General features: G+C 55.8%; 1 protein-coding gene across 1 annotated transcript; it reads right to left on the bottom strand.

Annotated features, from left to right (window-relative positions):
* Positions 1–870: 870 nt before the first annotated feature.
* Positions 871–11,780, bottom strand: BESB_003900 (uncharacterized protein; the record flags this gene model as incomplete). Its single annotated transcript, XM_029359145.1, has 18 exons — positions 871–984; positions 1,749–1,802; positions 2,377–2,523; positions 2,995–3,064; positions 3,277–3,386; positions 4,025–4,141; positions 4,697–4,828; positions 5,235–5,427; positions 6,045–6,088; positions 6,335–6,472; positions 7,146–7,474; positions 8,033–8,116; positions 8,413–8,494; positions 8,820–8,992; positions 9,483–9,554; positions 9,864–9,918; positions 10,361–10,663; positions 11,325–11,780. 18 exons carry the CDS (start codon positions 11,778–11,780, stop codon positions 871–873), a joined length of 2,673 nt encoding a protein of 890 aa, XP_029222058.1.
* Between the last annotated feature and the right edge of the window lie 1,412 nt (positions 11,781–13,192).

The raw sequence follows: 13,192 nt of genomic DNA, 5'->3' as shown, positions 1-13,192 counted from the left end.
TGCTGTTTCTGTTCGATCCTGCGCAAAACTGCCACCCTCGCCAGCTGTGCTTCACTCACTCGAAGCGATTCCTTCTCTAGGGGAGTCATATATTGCGTGACGCAGGACTCGCACACGCTACCACTTGACGTGGTGCACGTCAGGACCACACGATCTACTTCTTTGGCGAGTGAACGGCAAAGGCAACAGAGTCTGGGCTATGAATCCAGAGATCACGGACGTCATCAGTTTTGCCCCTTTCCCCTTCACTGCTTGTAGAGTCGGTCTGTGCCCTCCTCAAAAAGAATTTCGGTCCACAAAAAATTATTCGCGGTGCCTAGCATGAAGTAGGAAAGCTCCGCTGCGCTTTCTACGCGGGGAAGCCCCTTGGCCTACACCATCGCAGCTCGTGCCAAAGCGAACAGCGCCAGCAACACACGACAAAACCTAAATCCTTCGCGGCAGTCATACCAAATGCATCAAACCTGCGGAAGTGCGGAAGAAGCTCCGATTACATCTCATAAGCGACTAGAAACGACGGCAAAACAGAGGAAATGCTCTCTCATCGCTGGAAGCCAGGGCTGGACTGGTGAACTGCATTTCAAGAAAAAACGTGGGCACTGTCTATGTTGAGGACACTTTTGTGTTCTCACAGCCAAACGGTCGCGGCTGCAAGGGAGCCACTTGCGCCGTCAGAGTTCAGGAACGCACAATTCAAAAGACTATGCCAGACGCGTTAACCGGCCGCGCACACCTTCAAAAAGTGGCCTGAAACGTGAAGCTTACGATCCTCAGACAAATATGAGGAGAGTACGCACCAGCTTTATGAGGCGCGGAAACCGGTAAAACCTCGGTTTTTGTAGAAAACTGCCCAGCCCTGCGCGTTTTTCCTTATGTCGAGAAGTAATCGTAGCGCGTTTGGCGGTTGATTCGCTCTTGGAGAGTCGCTACCCTCGTGTAGACACTGTCTACCTTGGTGTGTCCCAACAAATATTGGAACGCCTCCTAGAAACATCAAGAGAAACGCATTTCATTCTTTCTCACTCTCCGCCTCCGGGCTTTTCACCAAATTCAGACACATTTTACAATCGGAGGCATCCTGCTGAACAAATGCCCGATTCTGACCATGCAACTTGCATCTGGCCGGCTTTGTGTGGCACCAAAATGCGAGCGAGGAGTTGATACGCTGCTTTCTCCGGAACTCAGCTTCGTTGACATACACACACGTAGAAAACATTGGCCAGGTGATTCCCGCTAAAAGAAACTCCTGAAGTTGGATTCCCACGTAGACACATGTGATGGCTCCCTGATATGGCTAAAAGCAACGCGCACGGTACCGTTATAGAAGATCAACATACACGCTGACACTCATGGGCGAAAACAAACGTAAACTTTCGCTAAATACAACGAGACAACGAGAGGTGTTGGCTCAAACTTATGGTGATGTGCTCAGATATCGATACAAAGAGACACACCGTGCGTAGTATGGTGTAGTAAGGCCGTGGCGCATGAAAGCAGATGCGTTTTTTCAGATGGAGTGAATTTTATGGATGGTCGCGAAACGGGGTTATCTGGAACTAGCTGATTAGGCCTATACACAGTCGAGGTCTATGAACACACTCATCTGCACGAATACGGAAAAATCTTGACGCAGTGCCCCAGGGGCACAACAGCCCCCTCCAGCGTCTACAGATCTCAAGGGGTCGAGTTTTCGAGAATTTTGCCGCAGTAGAGGCACATCGAGGAGCGCACATGCACGACTTGCATACCTGAATGCTCCCTGCCTTCATATCGAAGCAATTCGGCTTGAAATCCGTCAGGACCTGCTCACAAAAACAAGACGCATGTGCGTCGATGGCGCCCAAAGCCACGTTTGTTACTCGATGGAAAAGTCTGCATCCGAAAGGCTCCATGCAACATACGGGAAACCGACGGCGGCGTCGCCCTGAAACGAGCATGCACTGACACAGATATTATCTACGGACGCCTATATCCTATATATGCATGCAACCCATGCAGATTGGTAGCAATACGCTCGTCATCATCTGCAGCAGACAGAGGTGCGCCAACATCGCATCTTCGACCGGAAGTCGAGACAGAGCGCACTCAGTCACACGGGAAAATGTATCGCCATCCAGTGTTACAAGACTACACAGAGAATATGCCCCTGCATCGGCGTGCTACGCTCCCCAGGCAACTGTAGAAAGACTAAGCATACGATCGGCCACAAGGATCGTCAGCGTACTTCCACCCGAAGAACACAGGTGAGCACGCCTACACATCTGCACAGATAAACACGTACATATATATATGTGTGAGAGAGAGTCCCTGAGGGATGTTGAGGAACGGTCAAATTGCAGAGACTTTCGTAATAAAGACATGACCCTGAGAGGCTACCTGAAGCAGAACAAGGACGGTGGTTGTGTAGTCGGTGTGGTTCGCACACTCGCGGAGATCTTTGATGAGCGTCTGAATGCAGTGCTTGCCGATGCGTTGCTGAACCTGCCATCGGCCCTGCGCGAGCTGCTTTAAGCCAAACACTACCTAAAGATTAAAGTCGCACACTCGGACGGAGTCAATGCATGCACCCGCGGAGGTCTCCCTGGTAGCCAGAGGTCCTCAGCCTTCCGACAAGGGCCGTGCTGAGCTGCGCTTGTTGATTTTTAGGCCAGAAACGGGTCCGCGGAGCAGAGCAAAGCAGAACAAAGAAACCAGTCAGAAGCGACGCATAGTGGCACACGGAAACTTTGGATCTTTCACCTGCGCTGTTGCGCGGACCGCAGCTCCCGCCCAACCCTACTCCGCTTCCACGCAGCACAACGCATGCGGAGAAAGATTCAGTGAAAACCGAAGCCCGCGAATCGTCGCCTCTCTCGTCTGGGAAGACGAGCGACAGCCACTCTCCACTCTCGTGCTCAGAGGGCGCAGCAAACAAACACGCTGAGACGCGAAAGACGCGCGAGCAGACTTGCAGTCGATCGGCGCGTGGCCGATGGCTGAACAAGTTCGGTTTACCTTGGACCTGAACTCGAGCGTCGTGTTTTGTGCGTGAAACATGTAGAGGAAGCAGTCGAGGACAGGATAGCTGCACATACGCACATCCATGCAAGCCAGCGCGATCGCAAATCTCCCTCTGCGGAGGTGCTTCGCGTCTCTGCAGGACAGCTCAGGCCTCGGCGGGCGCGGCGCCGGCCCCCCCTCTCCTATGTCTGGAGGTACGCCGGCAGAGGGGGACGCGAAAAATTCAAAATGCGCGAGCCAGGGTAGAGCCCGATGCGCGAGAGAAGTCTGGCTTACTTTTCCACCATGTCTTGGGAGGCCTTCGACTCGTTGGCGAGTTGCCCGAGCAGGCCCGCGACGCACGCGAGGAGCTTCTGCTTGTGGAAATACAAACTCGAGTACTGTGCCTGCAACAAGGAAGAATGATGGAGACGAAATCTTGTCTGAATACCGGAATCCTTAGGAGAAAACAAGATATTGAAATGGAAAATGTGACTCTGGCTATTCGCACTCTTCTGAAAGAGAACGATAAACCCAAACACTTTCTGAAATATTTTTTATTTGAGGTAATCGGGGTCTGTTAGCAGGTGCCAGGTCCAAAACTAGTTTCTCAAGGATGTTAGAACTACGCGCTGAGCAAGGGCGGCAGCAGATAGACTCCGCAAATAGAGCGCGGACACTGCGACCGAAAGGCGCGCAAACAACGAAGAGGACAAAAAAGCGAAAAAGAAATGGTGGAGCGATTTGTCCGCCGCAAGTGTGGCGGAAAGAGCGAGGCGTAAGGCGACACACGGACCAGACGCGAAGAAATCCCTCGAGGTAGAAACATATGAAGGGAGAGCCCTGAAAACATGTCTACAACACCTGAAAGTTGCTGCAGAAGACCTGATGGTGGAGTGTCTCGAAGACAGCGAAAAGGCACTCAGCGACGGAACTAGAAGCAGAGGACGGAAGCCCGGAAGGCAGAGCACTGGGTTCTGAGAGACACACTTTCCGCGACGAATTTGAGACTCGAAGGCAGGAGTTTTCCCGTAGAGTGTATTACCATGAGGATATCCAGGACGAGGTTGAAGGCGCCTGAGGCGATGAAGGCCTGGCGATGCGCGCCGGTCTTCGTCAGGTTCAAACATAATTGGATACTCGGAAGCAGCAAAGTCTCCTCCTGGAAGCAAAAACAGAAAAGTCACACACATGCAGCTGCAGCCTTGCACAGGTGCGTGCAAGTACCGTCTATAGACAGGTGTACGCATGCACGCCAAAGTAGATAAGCCCCTGTACACAGATATTTATGCATTTATATGTAGATCCCTTGCAGAAACAAACAGAAACATCCACATACGCGCACACAGGCATCGTCAGCATGCGTGTACGCCGCTCCCCACAGCACAGAGAACAAGCCGACACATACGCGCAGGGGCGTGTATATGTATTCACTCGGTTCGAAGGGAGGCGTAGAAGGGAACGCACGACGGGCGCCCGCGCGGGGGAGGCGCAGCGGGTACTCGCCTCGGATGCGGCAGCTCACAACTCTTTTGTATGCACGTCTTTTGCCTGCTCCTGGACCAGCGAAGAGACGACGCTGTCGCTGATACGCGAGGCCTTGCGACGGTGCCTCTACAGCGAAGAAACGAGCGTCAGGCGCCTCTCCTCGTGTTTCGTCTTTGGCAGGCGTTTCCGCTTTTCACATGCGCAGCACGTTCCGCCCATGGCCCCTCACCTTCAAGTTCAAAACGAAGACGACCGCATTGTACACGTTCGCCTCCAAAAGAATTTCCTTCACGCGCACATCTCCGGCGCTCAGGTTCACTAGCGAAGAGAGCGCCAGGTGAAACAGGGACACCGAGCTGCCCTGCGCGGAGAAAAGGGAAAGCGAAGAAGCGAAATAATCGCAGAGCTAGCGCAGACGCGTGCAGCGAGAGAACCTCTGATTCGGAGAAAAAACGCGTGAGCGCAGACACAATGCGCAGCCGAGCGCCGCGCTGCAGAGAGACAAAGAAAACGGAGGCATCCGGAAAAACACGCAGCTGAAGAGCGGAGGCGACAACGAAGGGAGCGGAACAACGACACGGAGGGAAGCGAAAGGAGGCAGGACGACCCACCGGGAGAAGATCAGAAAACGAGCTTCCAGACTGCAAACACTGCCGGAAGAGATACCCGACGCACGAGAGCGCAACAGAGTGTGATGTGAACCCGTTTTCTGCGTGAAGTATCTTGTCATCGCTCCCCTCGAGTGGAAAAGGATCCTTCAGGCTTACAGAGACTGCGTTGTTTTTGCTGCTTAGGACGCTAACGAGCGCCGGCACAACTGTGTAGAGCGCTTCGCTGCTTTGCGCGTCGCGGCGGTCGGCGGATGCCTTCAAAATCTGCTTGCAGAGAACTGTTTTGAGCGTGAGAGAGGTGGTCCCCAGCAGAAGCACTCGCAGCAAGTCCAGGTATGCGTTTTCTTCTCTGAGAAAGAGAGAAAAAAACACGGTCCCTGTTCCTGCGTGTCTCCAGAGCTAGGCTCAAATCCGCATGATGAATTGTTCCATAAAAGGATCCTTCAGCCTTACAGAGACCGCGTTGTTTTTGCTGCCCATGCAATACGAAGGCCACCGCGAGACAAAGAAGCCAAACAAAGAACGCACGTTCATTCAGGAGAAACGCGTGCACGCGTCGACACAGACCAAGCTAAGGAACGACGCGCTGACTCTGTACGCCTTCAAAGATCTATATGCATGGTCACAAATATATATATATATATATATGCATAAATATTTGGATACGCGCATGTGGATGTAGACGCTCACGAGAGAAAACGTCTGCGTGCCAGAAGCGCCCATCGAGAACACAGGGAGAGGGCGGAATCGCAGCGAAGCGAGACGCGAAAGGAACCAGTCAACATTGAGCTTCAAGGATGGTGACGAAGGAGGCCCGGGCACCGTATGCGCGGACACTGAGCACGAAACCGACAGAAAAGCAGCGGCTGGGCAGCGACAGCATTTGCGCGGCGGGTTTGCCTCGAACAAGAGAGCGCCATTTCGGAGAGGGATGAAGCAGGGAGGAAGCAAAAAGAGAATACTTACCCTTTGGAAAAGAGTTTTGCCATGAAGCCGCAGTCGACCAGCGGCTGTAGGCATATCACAAACAGTAGTTTTCACCTATGACAAATAGCCGAAAGACTGCATTTCAAAACTGAACGTAGTTCTTACGAAGGAGCACCAGTCGCCAGACACGCTGCATGCAACGGAGAAAAACGGGGATCGCGTCAGGATCCAAGACGATGGGGGCCACGATTTAGAGACAGAGTGTAACGGGGACCAATGTCCGCGTGGCTTCTACAAAGTGTAGATGCCCGAATGCAGTCTCGTCTTACCACGAAGACGCGGTCGTTGAAGGTGTAGTCTCTCTTCTTCAGGGTCGTTTTGGCGTACTTTAGGCTGTCGGGACTCCACCGCAGCAGCATGTTCTTCGGCCGCAGATGCAGAAGGAAGGCAAAAACTTCTCGCAACTTCTGAGGAACCGCAGCGCAGGGAACGCGAGACTCAGAAATGCGCGCGAGAGGCTCAAGCACAGACACCGAAAAAGAGATAGGGCGCCTGCTCGCACGGGCGAAAGCGGTGTCCTCTACTCCGCCGCGCCCCAGCGCAGCTCGCTACCGAGCACCAAGAGCGACTCGGGGAGACTGGCAGTAGACGAATCCGGCTGTAGGCAGTGGCAAGCGTCGGCGGAGAGAAGGAGGCGGGAACACCTGCGTGTGGCGCTCCTCGGACAGTGTGCGCGTGGGCAGCGAAATCAGGTCCTGCGCTTGCGAAAAGGCCTCAAGCTCGAGGAGACACGCGTGACTGTCGAGGCGAAACTCGTGCCGGCAGATACATGCATGCGCATAGATGCACAGGCCACCAGCCTCCGCCGTACCCGCGACCAGCAGCACAGGTGGCCAGGCATATAGAATATAGACACGTACATATATATTCATATATACACATAAGCATGGATATAGTGTAGATCAATATATATATGTATATATGCGTGCATGCATGTGCTTGGCCAGGTTCCAGGTGCGCCCCCCCTGGGGCTGTGACAGCGTGTGCAGGGCAGGTGAAAAAAGCGGCACTTTGCCGTCTGCGTCAGCGATGAGGTCTTTCGCGTCTATTTTTCTTCCTCGCATTCTTTTCGTGACTTGCCTTGTCAGCGGCCACATCTACGATGCCGATCGCTTCGCTGAGGTCTGCGAGAGAGAATTTGTAGCCGAGAACGCCTTCCTCGACGCAATACGCCAGGTACTGCGCGACGCGCATCCCCCACCGGTGGTAGGCGATGATCTCGTGGGGTTCGAGGTCTGCCTCCAGGAGCGCAGCCTCCTCCTCCTCTTCGTTCATCTCACGCTCCGCCTTCTGAGAGGCGGTGTCTGAGAGCGCCAGCGCGTCAGCGCGTGAAGTGGCCTCTTGCTTCTTCGAGCCGCGCGCCGCGAGCAGTGCACCCGTTATCTTCGAGTCCGTGACGGGATCCATGCCTGAGCAACGCGCCCTTCCGCGACTTACTCCCGTGATTAAAAACCCCAACAGTGGCGGTTCTCCAACTCTTCGTGCAACACAACTCGTCACACGCACACGTGTTGATTCACAGAAAGGAGTACCAGATAGCGACACAGACAGAGACACACACAGGGATACAGAGACAGATACACAGGTACACAGACCGATATGGAGATAGAGAGGCAGTGCAGGTAGAGGGAGACAGAGAGATACAAGCAGAGGCACGCGGGACGACGCAGGAAGAAGGCACGCAAGGCAGGTGTGGGTGCGAGCGGGAACGTTCACTTGGGCGTATGTATATTTGCGTGCTGGCAGCATATATGCACGTGCGGAACTAAATGTGGGTAGGAGTAAACCTCCACAAGCCCGCCCGCAAAATCGCGTGTTGGTGAGCAAACCCGCTGAAGTCAGTTTGCTTGCGTGGCCTCCTCTTGGCTCGCTGCGGAGGCAGTCCAGCGCCGAGGGGCTCTTTCACGTAGAAGAGCGCTGTGACGCGCGCATATAGCGTCCTCCCGTTGCGCGATGCGCCTTCTCACCTTCCCCGTGGCGGATCATTTCGTACGCGACGGCCATCGGGTCGTCAACAGGAGTCACGTGCTTCCCCACCAAATCGAGGAGTTCTGCAAAAACACGCACGCGCATGCCCGCGGAGTCGCTCGCCTCCACGCGTCGTCGCCCTGGGGAGCAGCTCTCAGCGCCGACGCGGCGAAAAAGCGAACTCGCAAGGAGCACGCTTGACACAAGCTACCTATGGGCAGGGAGACTCCGCGTGCGAGAGCCGCGGCACGAGAGCGAGAAGCACACACGCGGATGCGTGCAGAAGCATGCCGGTCTCAGCAGGCACTGCTACACACGTGCATGCACACGAGTGCGTGCCGCGGGAGTGTTTACGCTCTCTGCAGAGAGCGCGACTTACCAGAGTCGGCGAGGACGCCCTCCTTGTACAGGAGCGCGAGCAGGGACTTCAGAAAGACTTTGCCTTGGGCTAGCCACTTGGGCTGTTGGGGCATCGCAGAGACACGAAACAAGATAGAAGGGTGGCGTCCGCTCGACCCTGTCCAGAAGGGAGTGCGCCCCGAACAGACGAGAGTTTCGCCACGCGGAAGAGCCTCTCGCATTTGCGGCGCCGTGCATAGCCTGTCCAGGAAGTATCACGCGCAGATGCTCTCCGCGTTACTTCTCAAGTGCGCGCTCCGCAGCCGCCGCAGGACCAGGCGAAGAGACGAACGGGAACAGGCAACGGGCGCCAGAGTCCCTACGCGGCACTCGGGCCTGCAGCAGCTGAGCCGCACTTTTCGGTCCCCAGGCGCGAGTTTCTCTTACTTGCATTTTGAGGTGGAGAGCGAACCACTTGTACTGCTCGGGTTGGAAGATCAGCGCGTCGAGCTTCGCCTGGAGGACGTCGCGCAGCCACGCATGCGTCTGACTCAGCGGCGACAGCGAGTCCGCCGCGAACTCCGCCTCCTTGAGAAAATCCGTGTCCTTCACCTTGTAGGCTGCACGCGCGAGAGGAGAGCAACGACTGCTGGGCGCAGGCGACCTAAGGCGCCGCGACACCATTCCGTGCCATGCAGAGACAACGGTCGTGCACGACCTCTGGGGCTCCTGTTCGGAAGTCCTCCACAGGGACAGGCTTGAAACAAGAAAACAGACGACGCGCGAGCCGCGCGACAAACACGCCCCTGCCCGCACCCTCGTCGAGAGAAGGCCACACGTGTCTGCACGCGTCTACACATCTGCAGTTTTATCAGTGAGCGCTTCTCTGCGAAACGATCAGGGAAACCCTAAAACCTAAAGGGCCCGGAAAACACGCACGCCACGAGAGCGACAACGCGCACAACAACAAGCGCAGGCGGACGCGAAAGCGACGAGAGAAAGCGGAAGCGCCGCTGGCCGCAGCAGCGTGAGGAGAGAGTTACGGGGCGGACGCGGCTGGGAGAAGTCGCAGCAGAGCAGAAAAAGGCAGAGGTCTGCGACGGCACTCACCTTTCTGGTCCTCGTAACTGATGCGGAAGATCACCGACATATCTTGAGCCATGTCCATCAGAGGCGGAATGTCTGAGAAACCAGCGAAAAGAAGCAGAAACCGCATCAGACGGAGAGAAGACACAAAGACTGAAGGGCGGAAGAGACACGCATCCCCGATGCAGGGCTGTGTGAGATGCGAGGGCCCCTAGTGCTCTGGCGTACGGCAACACGCACAAGGCGGCATGCAGGAAAGCCAGGCAAGTCAGGCATCCAGGAGTTTGCTCCCGAGGATCGCGGCGTTGCTCCCACAGGCGAGGAGAGCGCGGCGCGACAGAGAGACAGCGAAAGCGCTGCCTGAGGAGACAGAGGCAGACGAGAAAAGCCCTTCCTAGGACCCACAGGCGCGCCTCAGAAGGATGCAGACGATATTGTGAGTCTCGGTGCGAACCCAGAGCTGAAGACAAATCCGAAAACCCGGCAAACGCGAGCAAAGCCACCCGATGTCAGCCTTCAAAACAGACCATTGAGTCAAACGCCAGAAACACTGCGCAGGGGTGCGGAAACAGCGAAGAGAGAACGCCGCCATCCCACGCAAACGAACAGGCTGCTTGACTGTGGCTGGGATCAAGGACCGCAGGCGCACTGAACTCATGCGTGCACATCTGTCTACGCCTTCTTCTCTGCGTTTCCACACTACTCATGTGACTCAACAGACCTGTACCTCTCTGCGCGCCACTCTGCTCCCCCCCCCGGCCTGCCCTCTGCGTCTCCCTATAAATATGGATGCATCTGTGGCTGTGTGTCGAGACGCCGCGGTCCCGATGCGTCATTCATGCGGCTGCGCTCGACGGACATGGACTGTTTCGGGGCTTTCAGCCGCACGGGCGTCGCCGCACCTGCCAGCCGGACCACGAGGCCGGATCGTCGGTGAGGTTCATTCTCTTGATGTAGGGCTGCGACCTGAGGAGCTGCGTCTGGAACTCGCTTTCCAGCAGCGCCTTCTTCCAGGTGACTGCAACATGGCGGACATTCTCGCGACCGAGCTGCTCCAGGTAGAGCACGTGGATCGGCGGCTCAAACGCAACCGAAACCTCCACGCCTCGCCCGTCGAGGTACGTCCCTGTCTGCAGCGTCGCCGCGCTCCCTGCGCGGTCCTCGAACTCATGGTGAAGAAAAAAGCCGTAGCTGTCGTACATGACCTGCGAAAAACAGATCCCAGCGCGAGACGCGGTCGGACGACGCGGACGGAAGCGCCTGACAAGCGTGGCTCGAAAGCCGTCCACCGCACACCCCGTCACAGCACCAGTCCGACAGGCGTAGCGCCACATGCGTCTACGCACGCAAACGGAGGAATCCGCGAGCAGGCAGCATGCAGGGCGCACACGATATACACACACGCATGCAAAGATGTATACACATGTACGTATAGGTACATACATCTACATCAACAGAAATGCATCTGTATTTATGTGTATACATATATGTACATACATACGCATATATGTGTGCTCTTATGAATATACGGGCACAGATATACATCTGTGCACATGTATATGCATCAGTGTATGCGGATGTCTATGTGTATATATGTTTTAATCAATAAAGGCGCATGTATATATCCACAGATGTGCGTATACGAATAAAGGCACGCACATTCATATATATACGCCTATGTATACATCAGTGTGAGTATAGGTGTGTGCAGGTGTTTGTGTATACGTGTGTTGCAGTGTGTCTGGAGCCGGACGGCTGCGCGCGCCCCGATAGCGCACGCCTCGCATGCAAACGAATGGAAACGCCTGTATGTGCAGCTTAGTTTTCTTGCGGACGGACCTGTTGAGTGTTGGCGAAGGGTTGCACAGCAGGGTAGAGATCTGTTTTTTCTTCGTCGACGGTCATTTTTTCTCGGAATTTCGGGAAGACGCCGATGCGTCCCTTGCGCAGCATGAAGTCGGCGCACCAGGTGACTTCGAGCCACTGGAGGAGGCGCGGTTTGTCGACCGTGCGAATCGTGATGGGTTCGCCCGCCTGCCAGGCCTTGTTTTGCTTTTTCTGCAGCTCCTCAGCGTCGAGAAAGAGGACGACATCCATCTCGTTGCTCGTGTCGTCGACAACCTGCTTGATGGTGCCGTATAGGACCTCGCCGCCCGTCACGATGCGGCTCCAGTCGCGCCGCACGAGAAAGAGCGCCTGCGCCCCGACGGCGAGGTAGACGCGCTTCTGCCGCTCCATATACGTCATCTGAACGAGATCTGCGTAGCGCACACTGCTGCCGCACAGCGAGGACAGCGCCGCGAGCACCGCGGTGTCCGCCATCGCGAAAGGACCGAAAAGAAAACGAGAGGAAGCGCAGGAAGCGAAACAGCTGCGGCGAAAAAGACGGCTGCGGTGCCCGAATGGAGACCGCGCGACGCCCGATCCGACGCAGAGACACTAGTCGAGAGGTGAGCAGAATCCGGCGTCGCGACGCGGAGAGACGCGAGAGAGGACACAGAGAACGTCGTGGAGAGACTTGAGCGACCAGAGTGAGGAGAGCGAGCTGCCACGGGAACGCGGCGAGAGAGGGCAAAGGACAAGTCTCTTCGCGGCCCTACGGTCAACTGGAGCGGTGAAAGGCGCGACGACGCGTCTCGCGGGCTAGGCGGAACAGACCGCCACAGCCGCGCGCGCGCGGACTGAAGGCAGAGGAACGTTTGAGGGCATCTCAACTTGAAGACTAGGGGAAGCGGAGAGGGAAACAGAGCCCAGCAGGCGGAAAGCAAACAGAAACGGCAAATGGAGGGTGTCAAGGGAGCAAGCGAGGTCCGGAGAGTAAGTGTAAAGCGAAACTTATGGGCGAGAGAGAAGTGAGGACATTGAGGCCGAGACAGAGCACTCGTAAAAAAGCAAAAAAAATAGATTGCTTCTCGCGCTGTTGTGTCTCCTGTAGAGAGATGAGGTTCGCAGCCAGAAAAGGCCGAGCTCGCGCCGCGTGTTCCGTGTGGACATCGACGGAGTCGAAACAGGCAAGGGTGATCGAGCAAGACGCGGTTGATGAGCTGGGCGAAGAAACGAGCGCGGAAAACAACGAAGGAAGCCGGACGACGCTGCCTCGCACGGCGGGTCGACTCGACGCGGTCGTCGCGCAGGAAGGAGGGAACAGCCGAAAGAAGACTCCGCTGGTTTCCTGAAGATCTCGGACGCAGGGATGGATAAAGAGAAAACAGCCAGAGAAAACGTCACGGTAAGGCGAGAGAGGCAATTTTAAAGCGAAAAACGAGTCGCGTGAAGAAGACATGCGCTTGGCCGCCGAGATGCAGCTCATCATCAAGCGTGCATGTGCGTGGTCTCCTGTTGCGGCTAGACGTCTCCATTTCAACGCCCAGAAAGAACACAGACTTTTCCGAGACAGTAACCTCTTTTTTTCACCCGAAACTCCCACCACTCGCGCGTATCCCCAGAAGGTGGAGGCTCATCGCGTTCGCGTGAAACCTTTGTCTGGCGCTGTCATCACGCAGCAACCTCCTACGTGGAGGAGGTGACCTTCCCTCGCCGTTTTCGAGAGCATTCAACAATGCGAGATCGCCTTCGGGTGAAAGGCTCTCATTGAGTCTAAACTCGTCTCCTTTCAGCGTTCCACAGACGACGGTTCCGAAAAGGGCTATCGAGGGTTCGATACCGAGCGGTGACGCCCAGAAGTGCCTGACGCAGCCCCGGCGCCCGCAAGAGGCCTTCGCTGTAGCGTCCGC

Source organism: Besnoitia besnoiti, chromosome I, assembly GCF_002563875.1.
Source record: "Besnoitia besnoiti strain Bb-Ger1 chromosome I, whole genome shotgun sequence".
Classification (NCBI taxonomy): Eukaryota; Apicomplexa; class Conoidasida; order Eucoccidiorida; family Sarcocystidae; genus Besnoitia; species Besnoitia besnoiti.
The sequence above is the reverse complement of the archived record's forward strand: the minus strand, read 5'-3'. Positions and strand labels throughout refer to the sequence as shown.